General features: G+C 43.8%; 1 protein-coding gene and 1 long non-coding RNA gene across 4 annotated transcripts in view; both read left to right on the top strand.

The window, feature by feature from the left end:
• The window catches only part of BLVRA (biliverdin reductase A), a 44,255-nt gene that overhangs the window by 17,081 nt on the left and 10,767 nt on the right, over positions 1-16,407 (top strand). For all 3 annotated transcript variants that reach the window (XM_012741546.3, XM_076006281.1, XM_012741547.2), the window contains 3 exons: positions 3,271-3,392; positions 5,241-5,360; positions 7,490-7,587. In XM_012741546.3, coding sequence (XP_012597000.1) covers positions 3,271-3,392; positions 5,241-5,360; positions 7,490-7,587 — 340 coding nt within the window. The remainder of the gene's footprint in view (positions 1-3,270; positions 3,393-5,240; positions 5,361-7,489; positions 7,588-16,407) is intronic.
• LOC109731261 (uncharacterized) lies at positions 7,594-10,266 on the top strand. Its single transcript, XR_002224858.2, has 2 exons — positions 7,594-9,760; positions 10,032-10,266. It is a non-coding gene; the product is annotated as an uncharacterized LOC109731261 (long non-coding RNA).

Below are 16,407 nucleotides of genomic sequence, written 5' to 3'. Positions count from 1 at the left end.
GGGTGGGCCAGCAGGCTCACTGTGTGGCTGTGATCGGTCCTGGATGAGCTTGTGAGTCACTTGGCTCTGCCTTATGTGTGTCCCTTTTCTGCTGTCTCAGAACTGCTCCTAGCCCATTGTTCCTTAGATACCACCTCTACCTAGCTGTATATGGTGACGTTTTACGAAAGGTTCAAGATAGCAAAGCACAGCAGAAAACTGAAGATGGAATTTTATTTTTCTTAAGACAGAGTCTGGCTCTGTCACCCAGGCTACAGTGTATTTGCGTCAGCCTAGCTCACAGCAACCTCCGGCTCCTGGGCTCAAGCAATCCTCCTGCCTCAGCCTCCCGAGTACCTGGGACTGTAGATGTGTGCCAACAGTCTGGCTAATTTTTTCTGTTTTTAGTAGAGACAGGGTCTTGCTCTTGCTCAGGCTGGTCTTGAACTCCTGACCTCAAGCAGTCATCCTACCTCAGCCTTCCAGAGTGCTAGGATTACAGGCGTGAGCCACCATGCCGGTCTAAAGATGAATTTTAGACATCCTGTTTTCTAGAAGTCCCTTGCCCCCTCTTCCTCTGGACATTGCTTGCAGGCTTCTCTCTTTGCAGACTTCAGCCTCCTTGTAATGTGCACGCACTTTCCCTCCTGCTGTCTTCCCCTTTCTCTGCCTCTTGCTGGTTCCTACCCCTAAAATTTTAGCTGCCACTGCAGAGCAGTCCAGCCATCTCTGATTTGCATACATACCTTTCAGAACATACCTTGAAGAGGCTCACAAAGAAAGAAAGTAATTTTTCTCCAAAATAAAGATCTTTCCCTAAAAGGAACTCAACTGTTAAGATACCAGTGTTTTCTCCCATGTCTTGTCCCTGTGTGTCTGTTTTGCAAGGGAACAATATCTAAACCAAACCCTAAAGCAGTTCATAATTCAATCCGACATACTATGCACTATGCAAGCCTGATTTTGTATACAGATTTGTGTATATCATTAACCAATGAAATGAAAAAGCATTTGGGCTTATTTATAGATAATGGAGCTGTTTCTTTACCTTGAAGTTTTTTTGAAGCTAGTAAAAGCTAACCCTGGTTGTTATCTGGAATGTAGTAATTCAGTAGTTAGTCTCAGGAATGCATAGTTAACCTAACAAGGGAATTGCTGGTCTCCTTTTCTTGGTTAAAAGGGAACCAAATATTTGATCAAAGATATGTGTTTTGGCTATACAGATTTCTCCAGAGGCTAATCTTACTGCTTTTTGGTAATGACACTGTCAAAAAACTAAAAAAACTAGACTTGTACCCCGAAAGGGACTGACTGGGTGACGTTGCCTGTGGTCAGCTGGGCATCACGGCCACTCCTGCCTGTGCTCTTTCCTGCCTCCCAGAAGAGAAGCCTGGAACTACGTTTCCCAGAGACCCCTTTTATATGTGACGTCTGCCAGGTGGAAGCACTCCTGGGAGACATGGAAGGCTGAAGAAAGACTGTTACTCACAGGGGACGGTTCCGCCAGATGTGTGGGCCGAGGCCAGCGTGTGGGTTACAGCAGCAGCAGTCAAGCTCCGTGAGTCACTGTACCCGGCCGCAGGCTGAGAGGCTGCAGACACTTTCAGACACCGGGCTGCCAGGCAGGCTCTGGAGAGTCTCGCTTCAGGCCTGCAGGGAGATGGCCAGTGATGGCTTCTCTGGCTTTAGCTCCCCAGTGGTTACATAAGCCTCTAATTCCCTGTACTGAAACTCTTCATACTTAGAATACATAGAATGGTTTCTCTTTTCCAGACTGAACCCTGACTGGTACCTTTGGGGTTTAGAACAAATGTCGAAGTCAGTTGTGCAACAACAGTACAAGGTCGGGGAGAGAGGACATGGAAGCATATTGTTGTCAGGCTCTTGTATGCGAAATGGTGCAATATTACTTTAGGGTAGACTGTGATAAGTAAAAAACATATATATATAAATATAAAAGCCTTAAAAAGAATGGGAAAATGTACTATGCTAACTCTGATCAGTGGAAATTGGGAATGGGTTGTTAATGTCAGACAAAATAAATTACAGGGTGAAGACTATTATCAGGAATAAAAATGGTCATTTTAGAATGATATGGGGTCAATTAATCAAGAAGACATAACTGTCCTAAACATGCATGTACCCAATAACAGAGTTTCAAATACATGGGTCAAAACTGATACAACTGCAGGGAGAAGTACACAAATCTACAATTACATTCAAGAGATTTTATTGCCCCTCGATAATTACTAGAAGAAGTAGACAGAAAGTCCGTGAGGATGCAGAGGGCCTGAACAACGCTATCAACTGACTTGCCCTAACAGACCTGTGGAACACTCCACCCAACGGTAGGACACACGCTTTTTCCAAGTGTGCCCAGAACGTTTACCAAGGTAGACCATGTTCTGGATCATAAAACACGTCTCAGTAAATTTACACAGATTCAGATCATTTAAAGAATGCTCTCTGACCACAGTGGAATTAAATGAAACATCAGTAATAGAAAAGCATCTGGAAAATCCCAAACATTGGAAGACGTCAGTGGACACGGAGAGGGGCAGAATTGGGGGAAGTGACTGTGCTCAGAGACATCCAAGAAGAACTGGGTTTGAGGGATGTATAGAGATCATTTCTATCAGTTTTGATTCTGTCGAGTTGCTGTATAACTTCTGAAAGTCAACTTGGTTTTCACTGTAATACTGTTCACGGCCAGCCTCCAGCAGTGCGCTGAACTAACATTTAAGCCACCGCAGTGGAATGGGAGTGAAGCCGGTTGGAACTCAGAAGGCCACAGTGAGGAGTTAAACCGTGTGGTTCCCAAGCTGAGCAAGGTGACCGATCACGGTTTGCCCATTTGCCCTTGTGTGCTGGCATCTCGCCAGGCAGCCGTGCTTGCGAATGACTCCCAGCAGTGTCAGATTCGCACGTCCTGAGGTACCAGACCCTGGGCTGGGTGTGGCTTACAGAAGACTCCTCATCGTTGGGGAGGTGGTGGGAGAAGTGGAGAGCCAGTGGGGGAACCTTTTCCATAGGTGCTCAGGTTTTCAACACAAAGACACGGTGAAGCACTTTCAGGACTATCTTTTGATGGAGCTGACTTCTCTCCGAGCCCTCGTTTGGAGCCGTCGTTTCAGGGAACGTCTCAGCCCACCCTCAGTGCTGCGGCTTCTTGCGTGTTCTGGGCCGGCTTCTTTCCTTGCTTGTCAGGGCCCTGCATTGTCCTTTGTTTTGCTCTTCTCCACTAGATGCCTGGAATGTTTTCAAACCCCGTCTTGGTCTCTTGTGTTTCAGCCTAAGAGGAAGTTTGGCGTGGTGGTGGTTGGTGTTGGCAGAGCTGGCTCCGTGCGGATGAGGGACTTGCAGAACCCACACCCTTCCTCAGCGTTCCTGAACCTGATTGGCTTCGTGTCCAGGTAGCTTGCACTTGCTTTGTGCCTCATGGTTCATGGGAAGCCCAGTAAGACGGGTTAGGCTCCAGGACGTGGAGATCTTCCAGCCCTAGGGGAGGGAGAGGCAGCTCTCTGCCAGAGAGCTGTGCTTAGGGTCAGCCCCACAAGAGCTCAGGATTGGATGGGTCTGGGGACTGGAGTGTGCTGGGCCTGCCCTTGGGATATGCAGCAGGTCAGCCTCGGGTGACTGCAAAGACAAAGGCTGGGAGAGTGAACACAGGTCTGACAGTTACAGAAGGGGCACAGTGAGCACTTGGGGACTTTGGCCTGGAAGAAGGCTGTAGGTGTACGCCAGGTAATCCTCACATTAGTCATCATAACAGCCGTCCACGAGGTGGCCTTGTGCTTTACGTATACTACATCATTCTAGGCATCATCATCGGCCCAGTGTGCAGATCAGAAAGCCGAGACACAGAGAGGTCAAGTGATTTGCCTAAGGTCCCACAGCTGGAAAGTCTGAGAACTGGATTTGGTTATAAGTCTGTTTGATTCTGAAGCCTAAATGAATCTTTAAGGATTCATTTCTTTCCAGTCAAAACCAAGTTTATCACCTTGTTCCCCACCCCACACCCAACTCTTCCCCTCAACCCCACACACATGCATAATGCACACACACACCCCACTCACCACAGGAACCTTGTGTGATGTCACTTATCAGCATTAATTATGAACAAGGTGCGGGCACTGGGCAGAATCCGGAGACCTGGCCTTGAGCAAGTTGGACAAGTCTCTATTTTCTAGCGCTTTTAAGACCTCAGATAAATACTTACACAGTGCATAACTATTGTGATGGTCCGTGCAGAAGTTTTTTCGTATTTTAATTTGTGGGACCACCTTATTCCTGCCTGCCTCAAAACCCGGCCACTCCTTTAAGGATTCAAAGTGGGGCTTGGGCACTGGGGAGACCCAGAAGGGCTGGAACCTGCCCTTAGCTAATCTTCTCCTCCCGTAAGATTCCTTCAGCTCCCCTAAGGGAGCTGCACACAAATGGGAGATCAAGATTAATGTTCGCCAGCACTGTAACCCCACTGCAGCCCTGCATGCAGCTGGGGTCAAGCACCACAGCTGCACTCAAGGCTGAAGTGGGAGGACCTCTCCTTTTTCCTTAAGCCTCAGTCCTCTGCCAGTTGGCTGCCAAGATCGGGACAGTGGAAACACCTACATTACCCAGGTCACGTGGGAAGATGGCCACGTCACACCCCTGCCATCATTACTCACAGTTGCGCCTCATATACCCATGACCTGTGCTAAGCTCTGCCACCCCAGGAAGCCTTTTCTGAAGCCCCAAATTAGATGTGTTCCTTGCCTTCCCTGGGTCTCCACCCCCTACTTCCCAGCACATTCCTCACGTTGTTAGTCTTGTGTTGGTGTTGTGTGTGTGTGTGTGTGTGTGTGTCTTCCTCCCTCTTTCAGACAGAGCTCATTGGAAGGTGAGGATTTTAATTCATGCTCCATGATTCCTAGTGCCCAGCACAGTAGGCAGACAGTCAGTATTGGTCAAATTGAGCAGTGTAGGTTGCGTGGCGCCGTAGGAATAATCCTAGCATATTATCCTTGGGGAGCCAAACTTTCCCAAGCACTTTCTGATTGCTGCAGCTCAGGGCCAGGCTCCCTGGCTTCAACCCGGAGGCTATTTTCCTCACTCTGCAATGGAAAATAGTCTGGAAGTGGGAGGTAGGAAATTAATTTTTTCATTTCCAAAAGCTGATCACCAGGACATTATTGAGAGGAGGAGAGAAGGATGGTGCTCATTTATTCTAAGCCAGTATTCTGCCTACTTTTGAGTTCCATTTCTCTGTTTTTCTGAAATAGACGAGAGCTCGGGAGCATTGACGGAGTCCAGCAGATTTCTTTGGAAGATGCTCTTTCCAGCCAAGAGGTTGAGGTCGCCTATATCTGCACGGAAAGCTCCAGCCATGAGGACTACATCAGGTGGGTTTTCCAGGCAGTCCTTGCCTCGCACAGCAGTGCAGGGCTGTAGGGTGACTGAGCGAGCTGAAACCCTGCAAGGAAGGGGTCTTATCTGGGGAAAATTATAGCTGTTCTTAGACCAATCTCAGAAGCATCAAAAATGTTTAAAAAAAACAAAATCCCTTATTGTTGGTTATAGTTTTTGCTGTGAGAAAAGTAAGTTAGGAAATAGCGGCAGCACTGAGGAGGGAAATGACACATTTTGTAGAGCAGGAAGAGAAGTGCCCCCCTTCCCCACCTTGTGAATGCAAAGCCTAGAGCTCTTGAAGTGTTTGATAGGACTGAACCCAGCAGGAGGAGCCCCACGCGGGACCTGGCAACTGGCAGGGAACTGCCAGCTGCCTCCCTGCATCTCAGCTTCTAGGTTCTTGAGCTAAACTACAGCTGCTATGGCAAGGCTGTCCGCCAGGGGTAGGGGCTCCTCTCTATCAGTCTAGCCCTAGAGTGGATAAACATGCCTTTCCCTGGGTCCCTTTAACCTTCTCTGGCACCAGAATGTATTTCCTTAAATAAGTGATCGTGTAACTCCCGGGGTTATAAATGTTTGTACTCTGCTCTCTGGAGGATAAAATCCAAAGTCCTGAGCACAGCGTCACAGGTCCTTCACAGCCAGGCCCTGGCTACTTTTACTACTTTGTCTCCCTCAACTCCTCACGGGGCTGTATGCATGCGGAGATGTGCACATGGACAGAGCCCCACAACATGCCCGAGCCCCTGCACATGCTGCTCAAAGTGGAATACATCATCACAGTGCAGCTGGAAAACACCTGCTTGTGCTCCAAGACCCAATTCGTGTGTCCTTAGTGACATCTTCTCAGGCTGCTTCAAGCAGAGCTAGCTGCCAGGGGTTTTGTAGTCTGTTTATAGCTGTCATGTGGTAACAGGTAATTTATTTGTTCATGTGCCTTTATTTCTCCTCCAAAGTAACTAGTAAGTAGTACTTACTTGAAAAAATGAATGAATGACATCACATTAATACTTAACTAGAAAGGCATTTTGTCACAGGACAATAGAAAATAATGTGCATGGCAAGAAATTCACTTCTTGAGCTTCTTCCAATTTGCCGTGGGCTTCATTGTATAAAGAGGAGAGGGTGAGAGCCCAGAGGTAACAGAATAGCTTCAGGTTATCGAAATAACAATCTTAAGGAAACTCTTACCTCAGTCATGCATAAATATGCAGTGATATGGGGAAGACACCAGAGCAGATGCAGAGAGCCATTTTGTGAATGGATTGGATTATTTAATAACATTACCTTACTGTGGAGGAAGGATTGTAAAAAAAAAAAATGCCTTTGAGAGAGTTTCTTAGCTTTGTAATTTTTGTTTCTTTCTAGTGGTCTTTGTAAGAGTGTAGAAGCATTCCTTCTTTGATAATGTTAAATTTGTAAGTTTCAGGTGACATGTGAAACCTTTTTTATGATTTTTCTCAAAGTTTTGAAAAGCTATTAGCCAGGATCATGGAGGAATAAGACATAACGTTTTTCCTTTAAAAAATTTAAGTGTGGCCGGGCGCAGTGGCTCACGCCTGTAATCCTAGCACTCTGGGAGGCCGAGGCGGGCGGATTGCTCGAGGTCAGGAGTTCGAAACCAGCCTGAGCAAGAGTGAGATGCCATCTCTACTATAAATAGAAAGAAACTAAGTGGCCAACTAATATACATAGAAAAAATGAGCCGGGCATGGTGGCGCATGCCTGTAGTCTCAGCTACTTGGGAGGCTGAGGCAGCAGGATTGCTTGAGCCCAGGAGATTGAGTTGGCTGTGAGCTAGGCTGACAACGTGGCACGCTAGCCTGGGCAACAAAGCTAGACTCTGTCTCAAAAAAAAAAAAAATTTAAGTGCATGTGTAGAGTTAAGAAGCTGTTGTACATTTATGATTTAATAAAACAATTCTAAAGGAAAAAAAAGAAAAAGAAAATAATGTGCAGCACGATTCTTCCTCCATGTCTTTTGGCCCTGCCTCTTCCCCCCACGTGTGACTTCACGCACAGACACTGGTGCGTTCATAACGTCCTGTTCTGTGTCATGCAGGGCATTCTAGTGAAGCTTAATTGAAATGTTCTTCCCCTGTGTTTATCTCTGTTACCAAAGGCAGTTCCTTAATGCTGGCAAGCATGTCCTCGTGGAATACCCCATGACACTGTCTTCGGCAGCAGCTCGGGAACTCTGGGAGCTGGCTGAGCAGAAAGGTGAAGTGCACTTTATCTGTCTGGAGCACAGACCTCTCACTAAGAGGTTCTGCCTACAGGATTTCTGTGGTTCCATCTTTACACCTTTAAAACTTAACTGCATTTCAGATACAGTGCCCTGGCTGTGCTGGCACTATGGGCCCCAAATCTCCCCCACCCCCACACTCTAGGCGCACATAGGGAGGTATGTGGAGGGCAGAGGTATGAGTGGGGGATTTGCAAACTTTTAGTCTAGGCTTGTGAGCTTCTTTTACTCTAATGAAAAGATAAAAATTTTACTTTCCATCTATGCTTGTATAATTACATTATTTTGGTTTTAGCCATGTTATACCTATATTGCTAGTGGAAAAATATCTAAATCAGAGAAATTGATTGATTACATATACATACTTTGTAGTTTTTATTGTTTATCAAGTAGAACAACCATTTATAAACTATTTAGTATATTCCAGGAACTTGGAAACTATCCTAATTACTTCATATGTTATTTTGATTACTTCTTCTATAAACCCTTGGAGGTAGGTATTTTCTCTAGTTTACTTATAGAACATCATGGCTCAAAGAAGTGTAATAATTTGTGTCAGGGCACAAAACTAACAGGCCAGACACAATGGCTCACGCCTGTAATCCTAGCACTCTGGGAAGCCAAGGCAGGTGGATCACTCAAGGTCAGGAGTTTGAAACCAGCCTGAGCAAGAGCGAGACTCCATCTCTACTAAAAATAGAAAAAAATTAATTGGCCAACTAAAAATATATAAAAAAATTTAGCCAGGCATGGTGATGCATGCCTGTATTCCCAGCTACTCGGGAGGCTGAGGCAGGATTGCTTGAGCCCAGGAGTTTGAGGTTGCTGTGAGCAAGGCTGACATCATGGCACTCTAGCCCGGGCAACAGAGTTGAGACTCTATCTCAAAAACAAAACAAAAAAAACACCAGGCTTTGCTCCTGGAGGTCATCGTCCATCTTTCACTTCTGTTGCCCCAGCAGCTACACACTGCTTGGAACTTAGTGGGCCTTCAGTAATGTTTCTTTAATGACCGGATGGATAAATGAATTCAGAAGTGAATGAAGGGATTGAGGAACTTTCACTTTGGTTCCATAGCCTTTTATATTATTTCTCATGGCACAGATGTCCATGGAGAAAGTACAAGATGCTGAAGTGTGCCCCATATATTTCTTGCTAATTTCAAAGGGAAGAAATTGTACTTTTATGATGAAGAGCTCTGCTATCAACATTCTAACTGCATGATTGTTAATATGAGTCAGGCTGACATCACAAGTACCCATGAAGTATTCTTGCAAAATGTTTACCTTAATGTAATTGATTTAAACAGAACTTTCAGTTCATAGGAAATACAGGGATAAAGGAACAAGTTAAATGACATCATAAAAATATTAAGCAAACTAGAGGGTGGAACACTCAACAAGATAACAGGCTAAGTTTCTTCAAAAAGATAATTCCCTAGATACATTGAATTTATTCCAAAAAGTACAATATTGAAAGGGTTGGGAGGAGAGTAACTTTACACTGAAGGAGCCAGACAAACACTACTTCAGCCATAAGGTCAAGGTCAACAAAGTAGCAATAAGTCATATTATGCTTGGTACTCATATACAAAAAGGTAGCCTTTATCCTTGAGGAGCTTGGATTGCCAAATGTTCACATCTAGTAGTATTAACTTCCAAAGAAAGTGAATTTAAAAAGTAACTGTAGTATTTACGTGTAGCTCAGAAAGTAATAATCTTGTTCAATTTGGTGTACCTAAATGTTATATCATTTTGGACAGCGAAAGTTATAGGTAATTTGAGAGCAAGGTCAGTATGATGGCAGAATAAGAAGGCCCGGGCCCTTTTTTTCCCCCAAGGAGACACCAATTTAGCAACAATATATGGACCAAATGGCCTTTATGAGAACTCCAGAAACCAATTAAGAGCTTGCAGCACCCCAGGTGAGCACAAAGCCAAGAAAAGCCACATCAAAGTGGGTAAGAAGGTTTATTGCAGTAGCCTGCCATAGCCTCTTCCTCCCCCCAGCACAGTGTGGAGTGACTGGGAGAAAACTTCCAACTTCTGACTTCTTCATGTGGAAAAGAGAAAAGTGGAACATGCATCCAACATTCTGGTTTTTCAGGGAGCTGTCTGAAGGACTGGTCTCTGTCTTGCCTGACTCAAGGTACTGAACAGAATAATGATATACTTTGGGTGCCAAGTTGGGGCCTCTGAAAAAAGGTGAGTGTAGCGGTTTGTTATAGCACCAGAGAGAATGCAAAACTTCAGACAGAGATGAGCAGAAGCAAGAGATTATAGGCCCTTGAGAAACGGGGGGCAAATCTCTTTAACTGGGAAATTACACGCACAAGTTCAGAAAAGACTCATCCCTAGAAAAGGTTTGAAAGACCTCCAGATTCTGCTTATTGGTGATGGTCTTCCCCTTGTTAATCCAGGCCATCAAGCCTAGGAGAAAGAGCTGTTTTTTCAACTGTCCAAATCACCACAAATGATCGCAAGGCATACAAAGAAACATGGGAACGTGGCTCAATGAAAGGAACAAAATCTCCAGAAATGAGCCCTACCAAAAGAAGTAGAAATCTATACATTACCTGACAAAGAATTCAAAATAACTGTCTAAAAGATGCTCAATCAGCTTAAAAAAAAAAAAAGAAAGAAAGAAAAAAAGAACACAGACAACTAAGCAAAATCAGGAAAATGATGTGTGAACAAAATGAGAGTATCAACAGAGATGTAACCTATTAAAATGAACCAAACATGGGACTGCAAATTAGTGCAACTTCCGTGGAAAGCAATATGAAGATACCTTAAAGAGATACAAGTATAGTGAAGAAATAATTACTGGAAAAAATAAATAAATAAATAAATAAAAATAAAGAGATACAAGTAGATCTACCATTTGATCCAGCAATCCTATTACTGAGCATCTACCCAAAAGAACAAAAGACATTCTAGAAAACAGACATCTGCACTCGAATGTTTATAGCAGCACAATTCACAATTGCAAAGATGGGGAAACAACCCAAGTGCCCATCAATACAGAGTGGATTAATAAAATGTGGTATATGTATACCATGGAGTACTATTCAGCTATAAGAAACAATGGTGATATAGCACCTCTTGTATTTTCCTGGATAGAGCTGGAACCCATTCTACTAAGTGAAGTATCCCAAGAATGGAAAAATAAGCACCACATGTACTCACCAGTAAATTGGTTTCACTGATCAACACCTACATGGGCATACAAGAATAACATTTATCGGGCATCAGGCATACGAGTGGGGGGAGGAGGGCATAGGTATATACATACATAATGAGTTCTATGTGCACCATGTGGGGGATGGACACGCTTGAAGCTCTGACTCTGGGGGTGGGGGGAAGGGGGAAGAAAGGCAACATACGTAACCTAAACATTTGTACCCCCATAATATGCTGAAATAAAATAAATAAATAAGAAATAAGTAAATAAAATAAAATGAACCAAAAAAAAAATACAATAACTGAATGGAAAAATTCAGTAGAGGAGTCCAGCAGTAGACTTGATCAAGCAGAAGAAAAGGTCAGCAGGCCGGGTGCAGTGGCTCACACCTATAATCCTAACACTCTGGGAGGATGAGGCCGGCAGATTGCTGAAGGCCAGGAGTTTGAAACCAGCCTGAGCAAGAGCAAGACCCTGTCTCTACTAAAAATAGAAAGAAATTAATTGGACAACTAACATATATATATATATATATATATATATATATATATATATATATATATAATCAGCCAGGCATGGTGGCGCATGCCTGTAGTCCCAGCTACTGGGGAGGCTGAGGCAGGAGGATTGCTTGAGCCCAGGAGGTTGAGGTTGCTGTGAGCTAGGCTGACGCCATGGAACTCACTCTAGCCTGGGCAACAAGACAGAGTGAGACTCTGTCTTAAAAAAAAGAAAGAAAGAAAGAAAAGGTCAGCAAACTTAAAGACAGGTTATTCAAAATTGAGTCAGGGCCGGGTGCGGTGGCTCACGCCTGAAATCCTAGCACTCTGAGGGGCCGAGGCGGGTGGATTGGTCGAGGTCAGGAGTTCAAAACCAGCCTGAGCGAGAGCGAGACCCCATCTCTACTATAAATAGAAAGAAATTCATTGGCCAACTAATATATATAGAAAATATTAGCCAGGCATGGTGGTGCGTGCCTGTAGTCCCAGCTACTCAGGAGGCTGAGGCAGTAGGATTGCTTGAGCCCAGGGGTTTGAGGTTGCTGTGAGCTAGGCTGACGCCACGGCATTCATTCTAGCCTGGGCAACAAAGCTAGACTCTGTCTCAAAAAAAAAAAAAAAAAAATTGAGTCAGAAGAACCAAAAGAAAAACAGATTAAGGGAACTGAAGACAGCCTATGGTACTTATGGGACACCCATCAAAGAAGATCAGTGTATGCATTTGGGAGTCCTAGAAGGAGGAGAGAGAAAAGGGAAGAGAGCCTTTTGAAGAAGTAATGGCTAAAAACTTCCCAAATTTGAGGAAGGAAATGGACATGCAAATTCAAGAAGCTTAAAAAATTCCAACTAGGGTAAGCCTAAAGAGACCCACACTAAGACCTCTTATAATCACAGTCAAAAGTCACAAAGACAGAATCTTGAGAGCAGCAAAAATGACTCATTACATAAAAGGGACCCTCCTATAAGATTATCGTGACAAGTTAGACAAAAAAATAAAGATGATTTTTTTTTTAAAAAAAAAAGTTTATCAGTGGATTTCTCAGCAGAAACCAGGCAGACCAGCAGGAATTGGAATGATATATTCAAAGTGCTCAGAGAAAAAAATGGCAGTCAAAAATGTTACATGCAACAAAGTGGTCCTTGAAAAATGAAGGAGAAAGTAAGACTTTCCCAGACAAAAGCCTAAGGAGTTAATCACCACTAGACCTGCCCTACAGGAAATGCTAAGAAAAGTCTTTCCATTTAAAATGAAAGGACACTAGACAGCAACACAAAAATATCTTGCTCCCTGGTAAAGGTAAATATATAGACAAATATAGACTTCTGTAGTATTGTAATGTTGATGTGTAAGCCACTTTTAATCCTACTATAGAGTTTAATAGACAAAAGCATAAAAAATAACTATAGGTCTATGTCAATGAATATACAATATAAAATATATAATTTGTAACATCAGTACAAAATGAGGGCTTGAATATGTAAAGAAGTAGAATTTTTCTATGTGATTAAAGTTAAGTCGTTATCAGTTTAAAATAGATTGTGTTGGCTGGGCTCCTATAATCCTAGAACTCTGGGAGGCCGAGGCAGGTGGATTGCTCAAGGTGAGGAGTTCCAGACCAGCCTGAGCAAGAGCAAGACCCTGTCTCCACTATAAATAGAAAGAAATTAATTGGCTAACTAAAAATATGTATATATATCTAAATTAGACGGGCATGGTGGCGTATGCCTGTAGTCCCAGCTACTCGGGAGGCTGAGGCAGAAGGATTGCTTGAGCCCAGGAGTTTGAGGTTGCTGTGAGCTAAGCTGACACCATGGTGCTCTAGCCCAGGTAACAGAAGTGAGACTCTGTCTCAAAAAATAAATAAATTAATTAATTAATTTAAAAAATAGATTGTGTTAACTTTGAGATATTTTATGGACTTCCCGTTGTAACCACAAAGAAGATACTTATAAAAAGCCCTAACTTAAGCATTATTTAATTCAACCATGTAACATTTGTAGCTCCTTAATATTTTAAAATTTAAGGCCAGACGTGGTGGCTCACGCCTGTAATCCTAGTACTTTGGGAGGCTGTGGTGGAAGGATTGCTTGAGCTCAGGAGTTCGAGACCAGCCTGAGCAAGAGCAAGACCCCATCTCTACTATAAATAGAAAGAAATTAGCCAAACAACTAAAAATAGAAAAAATTAGCTGGGCACGATGTCTGATGCCTGTAGTCCCAGCTACGCAGGAGGCTGAGGCAAGAGGATTGCTTGAGCCTATGAGTTTGAGGTTGCTGTGAGGTAGGCTGACACCACAGTACTCTAGCCCAGGCAACAAAGTGAGATTCTGTCTCAAAAAAAAAATTAGCCAGGCATGGTGGCATGTGCCAGTAATACTAGCTACTCAGGAGACTGAGGCAGGAGGATCACTTGAGCCCAGAAGTACAAGATTACAATGCGCTATGATCACGTCACTGTACTCAAGTCTGGACAACAGAGTGAGAACATTTCTCTTAAAAAAAATAAAAAATAGGCTGGGCGCGGTGGCTCATGCCTATAATCCTAGCACTCTGAGAGGCCGAGGCAGGCAGATTGTTCGAGGTCAGGAGTTTGAAACCAGCCTGAGCAAGACCCCATCTCTACTAAATATAGAAAGAAATTAATTGGACAACTAAAATATATATATACAAAAAATTAGCCAGGCATGGTGGCGCATGCCTGTAGTCCCAGCTACTGGGGAGGCTGAGGCAGGAGGATTGCTTGAGCCCAGGAGTTTGAGGTTGCTGTGAGCTAGGCTGACGCCACGGCACTCACTCTAGCCTGGGCAACAAAGTGAGACTCTGTCTCAAAAAAATAAATAAATAAATAAAAAATAAAGGACCGGTGTGGTGGCTCAGGCCTGTAATCCTTGCACTCTGGGAGACCAAGGATCACTTGAAGTCAGGATTTCGAGACCAGCCTAAGCAAGAGGGAGACCCCATCTCTACTAAAAATAGAAATAATTAGGCCGGCGCGGTGGCTCACGCACTCTGGGAGGCCCAGGCGGGCAGATTGCTCAAGATCAGGAGTTCAAAACCAGCCTGAGTAAGAGCAAGACCCTGTCTCTACTATAAAAATAAAAAGAAATTAATTGGCCAACTAATATATGTAGAGAAAAAATTAGCCGGGCATGGTGGCGCATGCCTGTAGTCCCAGCTACTTGGGAGGCTGAGGCAGAAGGATCGCTTGAGCCCAGGAGTTTGAGGTTGCTGTCAGCTAGGCTGATGCCACAGCACTCACTCTAGCCTGGGCAACAAAGCGAGACTCTGTCTCAAAAAAAAAAAAAAAATAGAAACAATTAGCCAGTCAACTAAAAATAGAAAAAAATTAGCCAGGCATCCTGGTGTGCGCCTGTAGTCCCAGATACTCAGGAGGCTCAGGCTGGAGGATTGCTTGGACCCAGGAGTTTGAGGTTGCTGTGAGCTAGGCTGACACCACGGCACTCGAGCTCAGGCAACAGAGCAAGACTGTCTCAAAAACTAACAAAAAAGTCCAAACAATAAGCCAGGCACACACACACACACAAACAAATACTGGGGCCAGGTGCGGTGGTTCACGCCTATAATCCTAGCACTCTGGGAGGCCGAGGCCGGCGGATTGCTCAAGGTCAGAAGTTCGAAACCAGCCTGAGCAAGAGTGAGACCCCATCTCTACTATAAATAGAAAGAAATTAATTGGCCAACTTATGTATATATAATTAGCTGGGCATGGTGGTGCATGCCTGTAGTCCCAGCTACTCGGGAGGCTGAGGCAGTAGGATTGCTTGAGCCCAGGAGTTTGAGGTTGCTGTGAGCTAGGCTGATGCCACGGCACTCACTCTAGCCTGGACAACAAAGTGAGACTCTGTCTCAAAAAAAAAAACAAAAAAACCTGTATGATTCCACTTGTATGAGGTATCTAAAATGTTCAAATTCGTAAAAACAGAATTGGAATGGGTTGCTAGGGTTTGGAGTTGGTGGAGATGGGGAGTTGTTCATTGGGTATAGGTTTCAGTTTTGCAAGATGAAATTCTAGACATCTGTTGCACAAGAGCGTGAATTAACACTACTGAACCATACTCTTAAAAATTGTTAATATGGTAAATTTTTTTTTCCAGACAGGGTCTTTGTTGCCCTGCTGGAGTGCAGTGGTGTGATCATAACTCACAGTCTCCAACTGCTGAGCTCAGCGATCCTCCTACCCCAGCCTCCTGATTAGCTAGGACTGTCTCCCTCTTTCCTAAGACAGAACAATATTGAAACTAGACCAATTAATAACCCTTCTGTGGGTTCTTAGTGTTAAGTGAGAGGAAGAATCACATCTCTCCCACTTGAAATCAAAGGCTAGAAATCATTAAGCTTAGTAAGGAAGGCATGTCAATAGCTGAGATAAGTCAATAGCTAGGTCTCTTGTACCAAATAGTTAGCCAAGTTGTGAATACAAACGAAAAGTTCTTGAAGAAAAAACAACTACTTTTTTTTTTTTTTGTAATGTTACATGATTTTAGACTCATGTAAGTGCTACTCCAGGGAACACACAAATGATAAGAAATGGAAACAGCTTTCTTGCTAATATGGAGAAAGTTTTAATGGTCTGGATAGAAGATCAAACTAGCCACAACATTCTCTTAAGCCAATGTCTAATTCAGAGCAAAGCCCTAACTCTCTTCAATTCTATGAAGGCTGAGAGAGGTGAGGAAGCTGCAGAAGAAAAATCTGAAGCTAGCAGAGGTTGGTTCATGAGATCTAATGAAAGAAGCCATCTCCATAACATAAAAGTATAAGGTGCAGCCACAATTGCTGATGTAGAAGCTGCAGGAAGTGATCCATTAGACCTAGCTAAGATCGTTGATGAGGCTGTCTACACTAAACAAGAGACTTCCAATATAGACAAAACAGCTTTCTGTTGGAAGAAGATGCCATCTATAACTTTCATAGCTAGCAAGAAGCCAATGCCTGACTTGAAAGCTTCAAAGGACAGGCTGACAGTCTTGTTAGGGACTCTTGGAGCTGGTAATTTTGAAATGAAGCCAGTGCTTATTTGACCATTCTGCAAATCCTAGGGTCCTTTGGAATTATGCTAAATCTACTCTGCCTGTGCCCTAGAAATAGAAC

Source organism: Microcebus murinus, chromosome 9 (assembly GCF_040939455.1).
Source record: "Microcebus murinus isolate Inina chromosome 9, M.murinus_Inina_mat1.0, whole genome shotgun sequence".
NCBI classification, from domain to species: domain Eukaryota; kingdom Metazoa; phylum Chordata; class Mammalia; order Primates; family Cheirogaleidae; genus Microcebus; species Microcebus murinus.
This window is presented reverse-complemented; position numbering and strand designations above follow the sequence as displayed.